General features: G+C 45.7%; 1 protein-coding gene across 1 annotated transcript in view; it reads right to left on the bottom strand.

Annotated features, from left to right (window-relative positions):
• The window catches only part of GNAS (GNAS complex locus), a 145,939-nt gene extending 130,527 nt beyond the window's left edge, over nucleotides 1–15,412 (bottom strand). Inside the window, exon 1 of the mRNA XM_065849488.2 lies at nucleotides 15,049–15,412. Coding sequence (XP_065705560.1) covers nucleotides 15,049–15,301 — 253 coding nt within the window. The 5' untranslated portion in view covers nucleotides 15,302–15,412. The remainder of the gene's footprint in view (nucleotides 1–15,048) is intronic.
• Nucleotides 15,413–18,519: the final 3,107 nt, after the last annotated feature.

The raw sequence follows: 18,519 nt of genomic DNA, 5'->3' as shown, positions 1-18,519 counted from the left end.
ATTAAATACAACTATTGAGAGATATTCAGAAAACTAAGTAAGAGCTTTCTAGCAGTCAAAGTTTCACCATTGTGGGGATTACCAAATAGCAATTCAATATAACAAAACCAACTTATTTGTATTAAGTTCTTCTAAGTAGTAAAGCTTTTTTTTTATTATTATTAATAAAGATTATTTGAAGCCTGGGGATTACAAAAACACAAACCAAACATACCTTTAGGCACTGTACTGACCACCAGTGGCACAAAACCAACTCTCACTTCTCTTGCGATCCCCAACATTTCTGGTTTTTCAGTATGCCAGCCTGATGCTATTCTTCTCGCCATTCAGTAAGGCAAAACCATCTGTACTGAGAACTGTATCCTGTGCGGGGCTCCCATGCTCTTTAAGGGGCAGCTTTCCTTGGTGTTAAGTACGGTTAAAAAAAAAAGTGGTACACTTTCTACTCTGAACAAACCTGGCTGGGTATCCTCCAACATTTCCAAGGGTCACAGGGATGAACTCCTCGTTCTCTCTCATATTTCATCTACCAACTTCCCTGCTATTGAGGGGGGTTGAAGTCCAGTCCCTTGATCACTTCCCCAGCCGTTCTCAGAAACTCTGGTTTTGAGGCTTCTTGATTTATATTTTGTCCATAGGGTTTTAAATTTGTAAGAAGATGCCTGTGATGCTCTGGCTTGCAATACACCCTGGTGGATTTTTCACAATTTACTGCATTTTCCTTGTTTGTCTGTGACAAAGAACTCCTCGAGAAAATGCTCCTGAGAGCCCACTCGTGTCTTGCTAAAGCAGACACCACAAAGGAATTTGCATGTGAGTCTGCAGCATCACTGGTTTGTGTAAGAGTCTTCTAGACCCTTCCAAGGAAGTTTCAATTGCAAAAAATATTGGTATTGGAAGAAAGTCGTCCAGATTAAAACTGCATTCTCAAGTTATTATTTTAAAATGACAGAAAATTAATCGGTCTGAGGCGAAGCCTTTTGAGTGTAGTATCTCCAGTCAAAGAGAACTGGGCTTTCCACTCTTAATGCAAAGAAAGATTTCAATTGTTTCAAGACACATTTGCCATAGTCTAACCCTTACATTAATACATAAGCTGGCACGAAAATTCTGTTCTATGAGTAAAATATACCAGAGAATATTAATATTTTCAATCTGATTCTAACGATGCAGCTTGAAAATGCAATCACAGTATGCTAGCAAACTTGTTTTGACTGTGCAAACAAATCTTTTAAAACTTGTTTCTGGAAGCCCAGTTGGGCTTGAAATCTCTCAGCAGAATTACATTTTCATTCAAGCAACACTAAACAGTTTGGAAGCCACAGAAAATATCTATTAAGACAGTCGCTAATTTAGAGAAAAAATGATCCCATCTGGAACAGCGTCTGCAGTGCTGTTCATTGCACCACAAGAAAAATATTACTGTAGTGCAAGTGTGTGAAGCTTTGTAACAAAGATGACGCCAGGTCAAAAGAATCTAATTTACAAAGAAAGGTTGAGTTTAAGGTCTTGCTTTTACTGTAAAAGATTAAGTCCAAAAGGAAGCTTAACATGCAGGAAAGGGAGGGGAAAAAAGAAACTGTGCTCATTGCCACTTCCCAAATTCTCAGTTCCAGTTTCACATCAAACTACTCCAGCGATATTCCTAAGAAAGAGGTGATCCGTACTGGGTGACATCAGTGGGAAATTAAAATACTAAGCATTTAAATACCACACCAAGCCTGTTGTTGAGTAATCCAGATTTCAGCCGAATTAAATGACATGCAGTTATACAGGACTACAAACATCTGTTTTCAAGAGGTGTCCAGATCATTAGCAGCTAATTCTGCATCTCCGTTACATTCCCTGCCATCTGCTGGAGGATAATCTCAGCAAGCAACAGGGATTTTCATTTCAAATCCTAACAAATCTGCTCTGCAGGGCTTCATGGTTTTTCTTATGTCACTTATTAGCTAATACCTCTCAGCTGCTCCTCTCTGCTCTTTCCATGCCTTACATCTATTCTTCCACAGTGCCCAATGGCTCCTACAACCTGCCTAGTAACGACTGAGAATTTCTTCATGCCATTCGAGAAAAAATTCCCTCCCTTGCCAAGGGTAAGTGCAAAATTCACATCCTGCATAAGCCTGCACTGAGGCTGGAGTGAGCTCTGCAGCAAAGCAGGACTCTTACCCCCTTGCCATGAGACTGGGTATCTCAGTGGTACTGGCAGAGTCATAACACTGAAAATGAAGTGCTATGTCACCTTTTTTTTCCAAAAGAAAAAAACAAAAAGATACACACAAAAAAAGAGCAAACACAAAACTAAACACCATCACCACACCACACAGATGGCTCTCAGGCACACAGGAAGCCACCGCTTGTCTAAGACGTGATGGCACGTGATGTACACACACCAACAGTCTTTGAACTTTGGCATTAACCAGCAATCAAAACAAAACTGGAGGTGACTGCAGTACTGACAAGGGACAGACTGTGCTGGAGCCTGAACTGGCTCCATTCTCCAAGACGTAAGCAGAGGCATCATGAATCCATGCCATTCCCTCAACCTGGTGGCACCACTTGTCTGCAAAAGGGTGTTCAAAACCCCACTTGAGCTTTGGCCTCTGTGCTCCCTAGCAAGGCACTATCTGTGGGGTTTTCTGACAGACCTACCAGCTGCTTCAGCCCCAGGAGCGCCTCCTAAATGTTGGCTGGGAAAGCAGCTGTCAGCGAGAGCTGCTGATGTTTCTACCCCACACATCCCATCCTCCAAATGAAGGACAGCAGTGCACTTGAACAATCTTGAATAAACCATGGCAGACCAAGCTCAGGGTGGGGAGAACAGTGAGGATTTAGTGGTCCTGTCTCCTGCCAGCCCTCCAAGAAGCCAGCAGCGTGATGAGAAGTTCCTGCAACCCCGAATCATCCACCAAAGCCACGAGTGGTGTTGCTGCTGGCAAGGAGGAACATGCGGACGGGATATTTTTATCTCCTCTTCATTCCCATCCTCGTCAATCCAAAACAAACTTCAGCCAGTTAGAGGGTGGGAAAAGATGGTTCATGATGAGAAAAGGATTCCCTGGCTTGATTTGCGTGTCACCGCTGGATCCGTGGATCCGTGCCACTGCGGTGGCACAGCTGCACCAGTCCTGCTTCCCAGCTCCCGCTAACCTTTCCAGACTAAAATAGCAGACCTACTGCTTGATTTTTAGCAGCTGAAGAGCAGCAGTAAACCACATAAGTATTATGTAAAATGATCTTTTTCTAAGTATATGTTTATTGTGCACAGAAGAAGTGGATTTAATTACAAACAACTGGAAGTTTTTAACAGTCTGGATTGCCCCCTACTCCCTTTCTAAAAACTAAGGTTTGGCAGTAGCTTTTGGGTTTCATTGCAAGTCTTCTAAGTATTTCCTTGGAAAGACTTTACACTTGGTCCCAGGCAAGAAGTCAAAATCAACATTTAAAAAGCATGCCCTGCATAATTTCCAGGATTCAGCAGCATTAAGGTATACTTATGGAGGCCAGGAGGAGAACCGCTTTCTGTGCTCTTTGACTTTGTGCATAAAGCTGGTCTTCAGACAAGAAAGTTTATATTACAAATAATATTTTTAACTACATGCGGTCAAGTACATAACTCATCAGGCCTTTCCTCATCCCCCTCCCAAAATAAGTCTGAATGGTCAACATCTTTGCAGCATAATTTTTAGTTTTTTGCTTAGACCTCCACTAGAAGCAACAGATTCCCTAACGGTCTAATACAGAATAATTTGATGTCAGAAAAAGTTTCAAATAACATCTTCTTAAACTCCTTTGTACAGTAAAACTCCGGTTTGGGCCTGATGGTGAAACTCAGACTAAACTGGCTGTTTCTGCAGTGGAGTGGATTAAGCACGATGTCATGGTGCATCACCATTACTTTGCCTGGGGGATGGAGGGTTGTCCCCAAGTGTCCCCTTGCCGAGGGACAGCAGCATAGACCTGACTCCCTGTTACTAAGTGTTAGCAAAAAAAAAAACAACGCACACAGCCTTCTGAATTATCTGTAAATCAAGTCTTGCATCACTCACCACCAAAAAACACAAAATGCTACAGACAAGAGATTAAGCTTCACAGAAGCTGAGAGAAGTGAGAGCACAGTACTGCTAAGGAATCAGGCTGAGAGGAGAAAATACCTTTCAGTTTTTACAGTCTAAAGGGTATTTGTTATATGTTTTTAATCACCAGAGGAAAAAAATGGTCTATCAAATTATGAACTTCTTCATGGAGATGGGGCAGGGAAAACATCAAGAGAGCATTTTATGCAGTATTTTTCTTCCAACCGGACAGTTTTAACTAGTATCTATAAAAAACAAAATCTGAATGCAGATTTTCAGCTCACAATAGCAAACCCTTCTCCTCAGTGTTTCCATTTCCTCCCTTGTAAAGTCCCAGTCCCACAAATCCCCCAGCGCTCCAGAAAACCTCCTGGCTAACCAGCAATCTTGAGATTTCAGCATAAAAAACAACCAGGAAAAATGCTAAACCAAACAAATACAGCCCACAAACTAAAAATTTCACTTGGTAGGTGGTGGGGAGGGGAAGAGGAAGAGGTTGTGGTGCAACACGTGATGAGGGTGTCGCTGAAAAAGAGAAGGGCAAAAAGAGAAGGGCAAACCCTATCAAGCACCTTTGCCTTCATCCCCCCCTCATTTCCATGGCAGCATCTCTCCATTGGAGCTCCTACAGCACAAGGCACCATGAGGAGCTCAGGGTAACACTGTGTCTTCCTTGGACATGACAACTGTGCTCTCTGAATGGTGCCCAAGCAAGCAGACGCACCAGTAAGGGCACTCACCCCTACACTGAAATTGAACCTGTAGCTACTCCTCACTTACTCAGCCAACAGGTACGGCTCTAGTTGTTACACTGCCTCACAACTCCTTTCATCGTGCAGAGGAAGATGGAGGTGAAGGAGTCCCTTCAGACTCAAGAGGGATGAAGAAGACAACCTGATCCCTGGGTGAGACCCCATCTGGAATATTGTGTCCAGTTCTGGGCCCCTCAGTTCCAGAAGGACAGGGAACTGTTGGAGAGGGTCCAGCGTAGGGTAACAAAGATGATTAAGGGAGCGGAGCATCTCCCTTATGAAGAAAGGCTGAGGGAGCTGGGGCTCTTTAGTTTGGAGAAGAGGAGACTGAGGGGTGACCTTATTAATGTTTATAAATATATAAAGGGTGAATGCCACGAGGATGGAGTCAGGCTCTTCTCAGTGGCAAACAATGATAGGACAAGGGGAAATGGGATCAAGCTGGAACACAAGAGGTTCCACTTAAATTTGAGAAAGAACTTCTTCTCAGTGAGGGTAACAGAGCACTGGCCCAGGCTGCCCAGGGGGGTTGTGGAGTCTCCTTCCCTGGAGACATTCAAAGCCGCCTGGACACCTTCCTGTGGGACCTCTCCTAAGCGTTCCTGCTCCAGCAGGGGGATTGGACTGGATGATCTTTTGAGGTCCCTTCCAATCCCAAACATACTGTGATACTCTGCTAGCTTGCCTTGACAAAAAGAGAAAGGACACTTAGAGTAACAATAAAAATGTATTTCTGAGGTTATTTTGATTCGCAATGATGAGAAAACAGAGCTGGGCTCTTCACAAACGTGTGTCAACTAGTTCGTAATGAAAAGACTTACAACTTTCTTACAAACTGTAGGGTTGGAGCCTGGAGAATCTGTTCCACCAGCCTTGGGTTCCTGCACTTGCTGGTACACATTCACCAGCAGCAAGACGATGATCCAAATTATTTCAGTATATCAGGGAAATGTCTGCAACACAGCAGGAACAATTTATAGCTCAGGCTCATGTTTCTGGCTGCCCCGATTGCCCCATAATGTGTGCTGAACGGCCCAGGGGAGCAGCACACACTTTACCAGCTCCTCTGCATGGCAACCTGCTCTTCAGCGGCCAACAACAGCCCTCGGCTGAGACAGCACCGAATTAAAAAAAAAAAAAAATCAAATGAATGCTCCCAAAATGCAAGCGTTAGATTTTAAACACAACTTATTTTGGATTAGTGCTCCTATAACTTACTGCAGAGGAAGCCTGTGGTGGGCAGAGATGTGAGAAGTGCCTGGATGCAGCGCTGGGATCGCAGCAACACGCAAGACAGCCCAGGGCAGGAGGATCCAGCCAGAGCTGAGAAAGCTCTCCACTCACATCTAAAATTGTGCTTTACAACGAAAGCCTCTGCCACAAAAATCCACATAAAACCACTTTTCCAGTCGCGCTGGCACAAGTCCACCTCACACACAAATCACCTTGGGCTGACAGGGGAAGCTGCAGGGGACATTTCCAGGAGCAGCTCCCACGGGTGCTGTGACAAAGGCCATCGCTGAGCAGGGCACGCACGAGATGGGCGAGGGGTTGGGCCCTCCCTTCATTTGTTTTGCCACTGAACCCGATATACTTCCTTGAGGTCAAAGTTACGAAGCTGCAGCAGCATTGCTGTGCACAAACAGACCTGTGTGAACCTGCGCTGGGGCAGGAACGTGTGGATTTGGTTTCTGAAAATAGTGCTGAATACACGGACAGCCTAACGCTAAGCTCAGCTTTGTGGGACACGTGCCAGGGGATGGGAAGCACCAGGTTGGTTTGTTTGGTGTGTTGTCCATGATTTCTATATGCAATTCCCTCCTTGCAAGAAGATTTAATTGTGCATAGAATGGGGAAGAGGAGAAGGAACAGTCTTTCAGTAGGAGGAACTCCCTCAACTCTTCCTCCAATTTGGAATCAGAATTCAACTGAGTTTTCCCAGGAATTTCAGCACTCCTCCCTCTTCCAACGCACTGCAGCAAAGACAGAAATGACTGAACAGAGGAAAACCACAAACTGTAAAACTGCATCTTATTCCTTGTTAGGAGCCGACCCACTGTCCTCAGCATCCACTTCCTTCGCTTGGCAAAGCAAACAGCAACTTTCTAACATCTGTTTAGCACCCTCTGCCTCCTCACATCCCTTTTCGGGACATACAGACCTTATAAAATGCTGCTCAGACACAGATACTGTGGATTTTCTTTGCGGAGGGAACAGGTTAGGGGAAGTAAACTTCAGCTGAGCTATTTATAAAGCACACACAGCTTGTTTCTCAAATGGTTCATTGACCAGAGGAACTATGAGAATAACTCATGGAGTTCAACTTCTCTTTTTGAGATACATGCTTCAGGTCAAGATATCTAAACCATCATGGATTTATATGCCTGGTAACCGGGTTTTCTTATGACAAGTATCTGAGCTGTCCTCACTTCAGGGAATTGCCAAGCTTTTTTCTTGCTGTTTTTAAATTATAGCAATTAGAAGGAAATTCAATGAAATCATGCATATTTGTGAATAAGTACACTCCCAAATGTAAGGGAGCCAGAGAAGAACTGCTTGTAATTAGAACTAACTGCACTCTCCAAGGTTTTTCCTCAGTGAGCATGAACACAGCATATGGAGATGTGTGGTTATCCACAGCAGCAAAAGGGTCATAAAGAAACTACCCACTTTTCTGTTAGGATGCCTATTAATCCTTTTTTTTCCTGACACTACAGGTTTGGATCAAGCCAGGACTGCTGGCTAACACACTTTTCAGGATCTTGCTTGATGCCTGTGCATAAGTGGAGCTCTAGAGCTGAGCTATTGCCTGCACGAGGCTGTTCAAACGCAGACAGCACCAGAAAGGCACGAAAACGTTGTGCCAAGGTGGCCCATGTTCCTACATAAGCAGCTCACCTAGACATAGAGTAACAGGGATTAGCTCATGCAAGTACCACAAAGCTCACCCTTTAGATTCAAATGCTGTAGCCAGGATATCTTTCTCACCTACCGTAAGGTCCAGCCCTCCTGAACAATACGTTGAAGAAGAGTTTAGTTAGTTATGAGGAACACTCAAAGGACCCAAGCCCTTTCCCTAGAAAAGGCAAAAATATTCAGGGATTTCTGGAAAAGTCTCTTGAGGTGACAGGAGATGCCAAAGAAGAACATGAACAAACCACCAGGTAATACAAATGCTTGTAGCAATAACATTTGAAAGTATTAAAAGTCATGTAGGTTCAGCAGTGCTACTGGCAGACTAACTGGCTAATAAGCACACAAAACACCTTCTAGTTTCACATGGACTTTTTTCCAGGAATAATGACATGCCTGACTATGATGGTGTAGTGTATATTTGGAGTCAAGGGGGGATGGCATTCTACAAACTCAAGAGATAAATTTCTAATCCACCCTTCCCAAGGAAGCCGCATCAAGAGCAAGGGGTAATAGGGAATTATTAGATTCTTCTAATGAAGACCAGAGTGGTCATAGCTGGAAGTTACTTCCCTAACTCTGACAGCAGGGGCTTCACCCAGCTCCAGGGAAGAAAACAAAATTTCACTAGCCCAGATATTCTACCCGCATACACCTGCCATTCCCGCCCGAGCTGCCCCAGACACATCTCTAAGGCAACATATGATAGCACAAACACAGCTCCAACACGAACACTGGAGATAAATGCTGAGGAACCAGAGAGAATTTGAACCATATTTCTGTAGGGAGCTCCAAAAACTTCGCAAGTGCCTCATGCATCAGACAGGAGGAGTTTGCTTGAACTTTACTACTGCAGTAAAGTTTGAACTATAAATAACATTTAGGCACTGGGTCTTCCCTCTCTTCTTTTCCTGTTTCTTTATTTTCTTTTACTTATTTCCAAAGTATTTATTCTCCTAAGAAGTGCCAGGCCAGGTTCAACGCTCCTCTCTCTCATTTCTTCACTGCTGGTTCATTCCATCAGCTATTCCCAACCACAGCATGGCCAGGTCCAGAGAAACCCTTGCACAGGAGACAGCCCATTAAGATGTCCCAGCACAGCAAGGAGCTGACAGGTGCACAGAAGCAATCAAGACATTTTGCGTGCTCTGGAAACAGACGGTGCTGACTGAGCAACAAGATGACAAGCTTCTCCCAGCCCTGTTGCACCTGAACCAGCAGCATTTAGAGCCTACCACGCCAGCCACTAGTTACAAATATAACAGCACAGGTGAGACCTAAGCACCACCTTTTAATTGGTCTTGTGCTCAACGGGTAAGCTCTTTGTAACCAGAGGCTATAAACAGATTTCCACAAGTTTGCATTTTCCTTTCAAGTCAGACCACACATTCACACCCCAAAGCCCTCTTCTCATTGCCGAAGAAAAACTTCACAGGACTCAGCTTCCCTAATAACAAACTTCAGACTGTGTTCTAGGTGAGTCTTAACTTCTTTCAGGCAAGGAATGCGGTGGGTTCACCCACTACTTGAGATGGCAGTAGGTGCCACAGCCGTCCTTTTACGTGTGGAAAGAAAAAGCCCCAAATTCCCCCCAAAAACAAACAAAAAACCAAGAAACAAGAAAAAGGCAGGGAATGACAAGCAGATCTCCTGTCTCCTTCCTGTGGAATTTTAAAATGGGAGCAGGAGAGAAACTACTAAGCGGCCTAAAGCACAGAGGTGCCAGTTCTGAAGATGCTGCATTGCTCTGAGGTTCAGCAGCCGTTTGCCAAATCCCAGGGCAGGTCCTGGAGCCAGCATTGCCTGCATGCTGAGTAAAGCCTTATTAAAGTTTGCAAAGCTTTCCAGGTATTTTTGTTCAGGTGAACATGCTCCAGATCCAGAAGATTTCTATTTACCAACTGAACAGGCAGCACTTCAGGCCATAGAGCACATTTTGTATACAGCAGTGGGAACAGAGTAGGACTCGGCCTACAGAAGCTCATCATCATAAAGGAAGACTTATAATTAGCATTCCACCTCCTGGTGTCCACAGGATTGTCCCAGCTGCACTGGAACGTACTAGGCAGATGAAAACCACAGAGATCCCCATTGTCCAAGTGTTCTTGTAGTATCTGGTAATTACAGGGAGCACTATTGGAAAATATTGTAATTCCTTCACCACTAATGACAGTCCACTTGGAGAACAACCACGTTCTGCTGCCCTGCAAGCCGCTATTGCAGTGTGCGGGGAGGCAGAGCAGCCCCCTTACAAGACATTCGCATCATGAGCATCCCCCAGAACTGAACTCAGGATCTTTTAGTTTTGCTATTCCTCCTTTACTTAAACAGGAAATTAAATATCAACTTGGTATAAGGCATTTAGTGTCCAAAATCTTGTTCTCAAGAACTAGGAAGTTCCAGGATGAAGGTTCTCTCTACATTTTTAGTCTATTCTGTCCTCTGTGTCTTTTACACAATCTTCCAATAAGGATCATACAGTTTTTTTGCAGGGTGTGTGCCCCCTCTTCTAGCTCACAACACATGGGGAACAAAACACAAATCAGTTGTAAGTGAACTAAACCATTGCCAAGGAACTCCTATGCGATGGAATTTCATCAAGGGCTTGACCACACGCCTGTCTTTGTAACTGGGCGTCTTCCCCTCCCCACCTGCCCGATCCCCAAGAGAAGCTGTAAGCAAACGAGACAGGGAACCACAACAAGAGAAAGGACATCTTATGGGATTAAATACTGCCCTGGAGAACCAGACCAGCTTGACACCGTTGCAGAGCTGCCATGGCCCACAAAGCACTGGGTTGTGCCTATCTAGAGCTCACTTTGCAAAAGTGCTGAGTGTTCACAATCATGAGATCCATGCTCTAAACACATGAAGAGTTATTAAAAAAAAAAAAAAAAAGCTGAGTACTGCAGAGAAAAAATAGCCTTAGGCAAAGACCAGGCATCTAAAAATCAGTGATAGCTTCAGACAATTTTAGCCTTAGTCTTTCTAGATTGGTATTTCCCCCTCCAGAAGCCACAAAAGGAGAACGATACCACCTCATTTCACAGCAGTGCCGTAAACTGATTTTTATGAAGCATTCAGTCCCCGCAGCGATCAGTACTACAAAAAAGCCCATGAGGAGTTCAACAGTTCCTTATTCAGTACAGGGTATAGATGGTGTGTTGTAAACAGGGCACAGGGTGACATATTGTATGAGGAGGATAAGAATATTGAATAGCTGCTCATTCACTGCACAACATCCATCTTGTGCGCTGAATGAAGTACAAGCCCTGTGGAAAAAAAAATACAATGTAAAACATACAAGACAGTTTTAATTATATGGTATGGAGGGGCTTACCATGCAGCATACAGAGAGTGACTGTGGTTAGTTTTCACACTGATATTTCTAGCTTTTTCAAGTATGTTTTTCTTCCTGTATTAATATATTTCCCCATTCAAAGTTGCATGCCCTATATTCATATTTGTACCAATATAAACATTCACGTTAGAAACATTTTTACTTAAGCAATAATGCAGGTAACATTCAGAATGGACAATATTTAATATATTGTAGCTTAATAAAAATACCTAAGATGACAAGTGTATATATCTATATTAATATATTGATATCCACATTTCCTTTTCAATATTAGAATAAGCTACAAGTACTTCTTACACAGGTGAGAGTTCAGCCTGAAAGAGTGCAAAAACTAAGCAGACAAAGATCGGCAAACATGGAGAGGAGACCAGCCCAAGGTCAGCGTCTGACAGCAAACCAGGTCACAGAAGGGGAGGAAGGCCATGGTGAAGCACAATACACACCAGGAGAGCTGAACAACAGTTTTGGACAGAGCGGGGGTTTTGTTGGAAAATACTACCTGATCAAAAGCACTAAAACCCCTCAGACAAGCCGTTGTTTTCATATAATACTTGTTGTAAGATAAAAACCACAATTTAAGTTAAATTACACTTTAAAGTCTTTAAAAAGAATTAGAAGACGACCCATATTACCGTCGCCAATGAGAAAGCACATGCAGAATGGAATTGTTTTACAGCAAAGTTTAAAATCTTTTCCCCCATAAGTACACACCTTCCATTTTAGAGCCAGGATTGTTCTCAAACAAAAAACTACCCCACGCACTGCAAATCACTCTCCAACACCCAGTAGTAGCCCTGAATTCACACTACCTTGCCAACATAACAATGATTGTAATCTTGAAGTTGTGACTTGCATGGTACACTAAACAAAATCCAACGAGACTACACTTGATTGTGCATTGTCCTTCCATGAAAACACAGCAAAAAACACTACTCTCCTGCAAGTGCAAAGTCAAATTATTGCTTAAAACAAAAAAAAAAAATAGAGCAGATGTAAGATCTTTGCTCTACTGAAATTAGGAAAAGATTCAGTGATCAATAATTTACTTAGTTTATCTGTGGTGATTAAAAAAGATTGAAAAAATTATGAAAAAGACCTAAAATCAAGTAACTGGACATACAGATATTCACTGAGCAACTACAAACATGCACTGCACAGCCCTGAGCGCTCCGATAAAGTGAGGAACTTCCCTTCCAAAAAGAGGAATTGCAACATGGGAACATAAGCATCAGTTGGGCTAAAGAGCCCTAATCTGAGCGAGACTTTAAGTAAGAAACCAGAGTTCACCGCTGTAAAGTATGTTATATACACATCACAACATCGAACCACACGCAGGCAGAGACACGTGTGACTTCGTCCACTCCCCGTATTCTGTACAGCCGAGCACTCTAGATTTCTAGTGCAACTTTGCAGCCCTTGAAAGTATATGAGCTAATGCAGACGTACTTAAGAATAATTTGGTCTTGAGGACAGACTAGACTTGAAGCACCAGCGCAGTCTTCATTTAAATTATCTTACTCTCAAAGAAACAGCAGCCCCTTGTGCTGTCCTCTGCTGTGCACATCAGCAATGCGCTCCTGCATGAACACAGCAGCCTAAAAAGCTGGGAGCACAAGGAATAAACTAAAAGTACTTACTGCAGCTTTTGCCATTGAGCCTATAGACCCAGGTGATGAGACATCCCTGGCTCTGCACTTCTTCAGTCTCTTTTTTCCATACCCTCATTCCTCGGATGAAGACTCAGTTGCAGCTTTAAATCCCAGCCAGATGCTCCTGCCCCCCTCATTCAATTTTACAGTCCTGGACTATTTGTTTATGCAATCCATAAGCATCTAGGTGAAATCCCAGCACAGAGACACTCAGCTATGGCAGCAATACCTGCAGATGTACATAAAGTATAACTAAGTATACCCCAAACTTCTGATTCCAGATTAGAAATAGAAAATCGACAAAGCAAAAGTGAGAGTGGGATGCAGGGGAGAAGCAGCAAGGGAAGGAAGCTGCCTGGAAAAGTGACAGTCCCTGCACAAGGAGCGGGGAAATGGGTCACTCAGGCATCCCAAGATTTACAAGAGGGCCAAAAAGTGACTTCCTGCTATTCAAGTACAGGCTGCAATGTCATAAACCACTGCCAACACAACACTGACTCATATGCATCAGATTTATAAATCAGTACTTTGACAATGAATGCTCTCTCTGTTGGCTTCATCATAGATAATTCTGAACTGTTAAGACGTGTTGTTTAACCCACTCAATGTTTACTGCTGTTTCTGAAAAAACCAATTCTGTGGCACATGTTAGCAGCAGTATTAAAAACCAGGCAACTGCAATATTGCCTACTGCAAATACAGAAGGCTATCAGATAGCCTTCATGACTTGAAGACTTGCAGATTAACATCAAAATTAGCCCTACTGTTTTTTTTTTTTCCAAATTATTTAATCTACAAAGAAAAAAAAACCTCTCAAAGCTCCTTCTTCAAGCATTTGTTCACTACAGAACAAACTCAAAATACATTTTAAAAAACAAACACACTCACCCCCCTAAACCAAACGAACAAAACCCAAACCAAACCAAACAAATGTAGCCAACCAAACAAAAAACCATAAAATACCTACAGCATAGCCTGTACTTAGAAGGAAAGCCACGTTGGTTGGAGGTGTGATTTCTTACCAATACACTCAGAGCACACAAGCTTCAGTCTTTACACAAGAGGTGCTCAACCCCCTTCTTCTAAGAAGAAAGTACACCTTCATGAACACATACACCAGTACAACTACAACCACATCAAAAGACGCTGTACTTCGAGAATAAAAACCTCGAGCACTAGGACTCAGAAAACCATGTTTTCTAAACATCCTTAAAATTCATCTCCTCTGTTACAGGCTACAAATAGATACTGAAATGACCAGGGCCAAATCTTGCCATTTATCACATGTGGTACCATGCATGCCTCAAGCAGGTAGAAGGCTCTTAATTTATTTGAAGACATTTGAAAATATCTTCTACTATTCCAAGATGTTCAGAGTTTAACAACCCACTTGTGCAGCATAATGTGTGCTCCATCTGCAGTGTGCTGGGGGAAGGGGGAGTGGAAACATTTCCAAACCCCTTTGACTTACCTGAAGGCCAATACATGACTTCTATGACCATTTGCGTTGGGGTCATATAACAGACAAGCTCAGATACCACAGGACGCAAGTAGATAAAGAGAAAGTGCCTTTCCATAGGGTTTCCCCAAGGAAGGGAGCCCAGTACCGGAGCTGGGAGCCCCCACAGCCCAGGGATCGTGATGAGCGGCAGTGCTGCAGGCAGGTACTAGTGTGATGAACCAAACAAGCCTCAGCCTCAGAGCCTGAAACTCCCCCGGTGTGTATTTTAGGAGGCAGAGAAGGCGACAGCAAAAAAACAACATACGTATAAAAACTTAGGCTTTCCCCGTACAGAAAAATTCCATCAGCTCAACGAACTCTCCTCCTCCTGTAGTCTGAGTGGCTTTACATCAACGACTAGGTGTGGGGGCGCGGACCCGGCACCTTTCAGGGGGGCGAGCAGGTACCTTTAGGCGAGGTGCGGAGGGATGTCACTTCCCTCGGGCTGCCACAAGCTCCTACCGCAGCGACAGCTGCGCCCACCGCCGGGCACGGCCCCCCCGCAGCGGCGGGACCCCAGCGGAAGCCCCCGCCAGGAGCCCCACGGAGACCACCCGCGAGCGCGGCCCCAGCCCGGCCCACCCGCGGCCGCCGCCCACCGCACGAACGCGGGGCCGCCGGGCACCGGCGCTGACAGCGGCTTCCGGGCCGCCCCGCACCTGCCGAGCCGGGCCGCCCCGCACCTGCCGAGCCGGGCCGCCCCGCACCTGCCGAGCCGGGCCGCCCCGCACCTGCCGAGCCGGGCCGCCCCGCACCTGCCGAGCCGGGCCGCCCCGCTCCCGCCCGCACTCACCGAGCAGCAGCAGCCGGTGCGTCTGCTTGTACTCCCGCTTCTCCGCCTTCAGCGTCTTGTCGATGCTCTTGCTCCGCTTCTTGTCCGCCCGCTCCTTGGCCACCAGGTCCTGCCGCAGCCGGTGCCGCACCTGCGGGTCCCCGTGCTCCCCCGCCGCCGCGGAGGACGGGATGTCCACCTCACCGCGGCCGCCGTAGGGCGCGGAGGGGTGCGCGGCGGCCAGGCGGGAGCGCAGGCTGTAGCACAGCCCCATGGTGCCGGAGCTGCCCGCCCTACCGCGCCGCGGACATGCTCTCCGCCGGGCCGGGCGGAGCGAGGCGGCGGCGCCCGGCGGCCTCTTAAAGCGTCCCCGGTCCGGCGGGGCTCGGAGCGCGGAGTCCCGTCCCGCCCCTCCCTCGGCCGGTCCCCGCGCCGCGGCCGGCGGGAGGTGGCCACACGTGATGCGGACATGTTTACCGTATTCTCTGGAAAGCGGCCCCCGCCGCAGCCTCCCGCCTGTGCTGGGGAGAGGGGGGAGCGGCCGCCGCACCCCCCGCCCAGCGCCACCTGTCCCTGGTGAAGGTGTCCCGGAGCCGACGGGGGCTCTGCGGGGTCCCCCTCTCGCTTCTGCCCCGCGGGGAAGCCACCGGCCAGCATGTCCGTGCGGACAGGGAAGGGGCTGGGGAGCCAGGAGAGCCTCGGGCAGCTCTTCCCATTTCCAGCACGCCAAACCACCGTAGCTATCGCTGGTTGGATATTTCACCTGGCCTCGGTGAGGCTCTCACCCCAGCCATGGATCCAGGTTGGGAGATGAGGCAACATCTCAGGCTCTGGGATGTCGTGGGGATACTGCAGCGGGCAGGAGAACCATGAGAGAGCTCACGCCCAGTTCGAGCACTGCTGCTGAGATTCTCCACCACAACATCTCAGCTCACTGCAAATAAGGATGTGACACCAAGACATGTGCCATTTTCGTGCCCCGGTTTGTCTTCACTTCCTGCCACACACACTCGTATTTGTCAGTGGCTTCTTGTTATTTTATGTTTACAGCATCATCCAGTGGAGAAGTTAATGGTGGAGCTTGCTCCCTAACTCGCCAGCTGTCTTCTGGACGTACCACATCTGCTTTCGAACAGCAGACTTCAAATTCACCTCCATTGCTATCGATTTACCTGGCTTGGAGCGATGTCGGTTGCGGTAACATCCCCCTCACTGGCAGCACGCTCCCTGCACAGCACTGCCAACTTTGTCATACTGTATTTTATACTCATCTCCGGCCAGCTCTGAACATTCACTTACAACATGACTAATACTCTCTGGGGCCTGGCCACACATCCTGCACTCTGGAGCGAGCTCTTTCCAACCAGCTATCTGTGCCGTAGCCTATCTGCAAACAGCCTCTGTGGTTCCCACTGAAATCTCATGGAATCTCGGTTTCTCCTTCCAGTGTTTTCTCACAAGTTAGATGTCTTCTTGATAAAATTTATCTTTCAAACTCTTCTGTGAATCTGTGTCAGTAGGATAGATTTGTTAAGTGGGCTGCAGTGACCTTCTCTTCCCTCTTCAATAGCACCATCTAAAACGCTGAGCAGGTCAAATCCTATATGAAACCTTCAGGTGTTTCTCTTGCTGTCTCGGCAGGAATAATAGAGCTGCCCATGGTGCTCACTGTTAACCAGGTGAGCTGACCAGCTCTCTTTTTGTACTTTTTGTTACTCCTAGTCTTGGGACCCAGCCTTAAATCAACCCATTTGCTGTGGCTCGCCCTGAGCCCTGTCCTGCAGGAGGGAGCTCGGGCTTCTCTGCAAGCTGGTTCCCTGGCATCCTGTTCCCGGAGTGGTTCCAGGAACAATCAGTGACGGCAAATGGCAATGCCAGAACAAAGTTCAGGAAACACGTTTTAATGGTCTGTGAGTTTGGGCTCAGGCAGAGACATGGACAAACACTTCACAGTGGGAACACGCCTGGAAAGACTTGCACCTACTCTGTAAGGTAACTGTGCATGTGTGTGTGTCCCTCGTAGGAAGGACGTTAGTTATTTCAACAAATTGATTTCTGTCTCACTCACTTTCTGGTAACCGGTGGCCTGATTTCTACCTCATCACTCCTGGAAGTTACACTATGGAAAGTCAGTGGGTCTTTTCCATGAGAAAGGCATCACCTGAGTGAAGGGAGAAAACATCTCCTCCTTCCCATTTATCGTGCTGCCTATGCACCACTCAAGGCACCTAATCAATACCCTGCTGCCTGGCTGTTACAGCAATTAGTAAGTGTACAAATTAAACCATTGTATAGCAGACAAGTTCATTTTACACATCACTATGAGCCCAAGCTTCAGCAACAGTTGCTGCATGTTGCAGGAAATAATCCATCTCACGTTAGGCTCGAGATGCCGACGACTCACTCTGTGTCTCCCCTGCTGCAATGCCTTTTCCTCTTGGACTGAGAACTTGGCCTTCTGATGAATACACCCCTGAGAATGTAATGTACCAAGAAAATGTAAAGGTCAGCCTAGAGCATTATGAATAGCGGTTTTCTTTTTCTTCCTGTGCTTTTTGGAGAGGCACTGGAACATGAGGAAGGTCACACTCGCAGACAGGACAGTTCTGTAAAACATGCTATGTTGTGGGGATCTAAAGAAAAATAACAATAAAAAAGGGTGTGAACTACAAAAAAATAGAAAGAAAGAAAACCCAAAAGGTAAAATGTGAAACTAGAAAGCAGCATTCTGCCTATGAATTCCTTCCTCTAGCTCTGTAGGTAGACAGAGTTTTGCTGCTTATGCAGCCCATAGCAAGACAAGTTTAAGATCAGTCCATCTTGGTTTTTTTGCCTGGAAAACCTTTCCAGTGCAGGTGGCAAGTTCTGCAAAACACACCAAGCCTACCTTTGCTGCAATGTCCACCCTCTCCCAGGTATGACCTGAACCAGAAATCCAAGAATGAGGTAGGATTTAGAAGTGGAAGACAAGCTTTCCATCATCCTATTATTCTAAACACCTAAAATAACTCATAAAATTTATGAATTACTCATTTCAGGAAATCAGAAATTTCATATCCTGGTATACTCCTGCCTACAGCCCTGCCTATAGACACAGTAGTTACTCAAATTCCAGCTGTTAACAATGTCAGAGACACCGTTCATCAGCTTCCCAGCTTACACCGGTTTTAGTTGGTGGCAAAAAATGACAGTAAGTATAAGGTCATGTATTTCATCTGCGTAAAGAGTGCATGACACAGGTTGGCAACTTTCTGAAACTGACACAGGTTTCAAAGATTGGGAAAATTACCTCGCAAATCAAACCATCTTCGGCTATATATATGAATATTGTTCATCCGCATAGTACTTGGAGCATCTGGGAATGCAAAAAATACCCAGAGAGGCAATAACTGTGAGTCTGCAGCGTTTAAAGAAAGAGACATGGACACACAAGGAAAAAAAACCCAACAAACAAACTTTGGATCAACACCAGGAAATATGTCAGCAAGGAAA

This window comes from Patagioenas fasciata, chromosome 16 (genome assembly GCF_037038585.1).
Source record: "Patagioenas fasciata isolate bPatFas1 chromosome 16, bPatFas1.hap1, whole genome shotgun sequence".
NCBI lineage: Eukaryota > Metazoa > Chordata > Aves > Columbiformes > Columbidae > Patagioenas > Patagioenas fasciata.
Note: the sequence above shows the minus strand (reverse complement) of the source record. Positions and strands in the feature narration are given on the sequence as shown.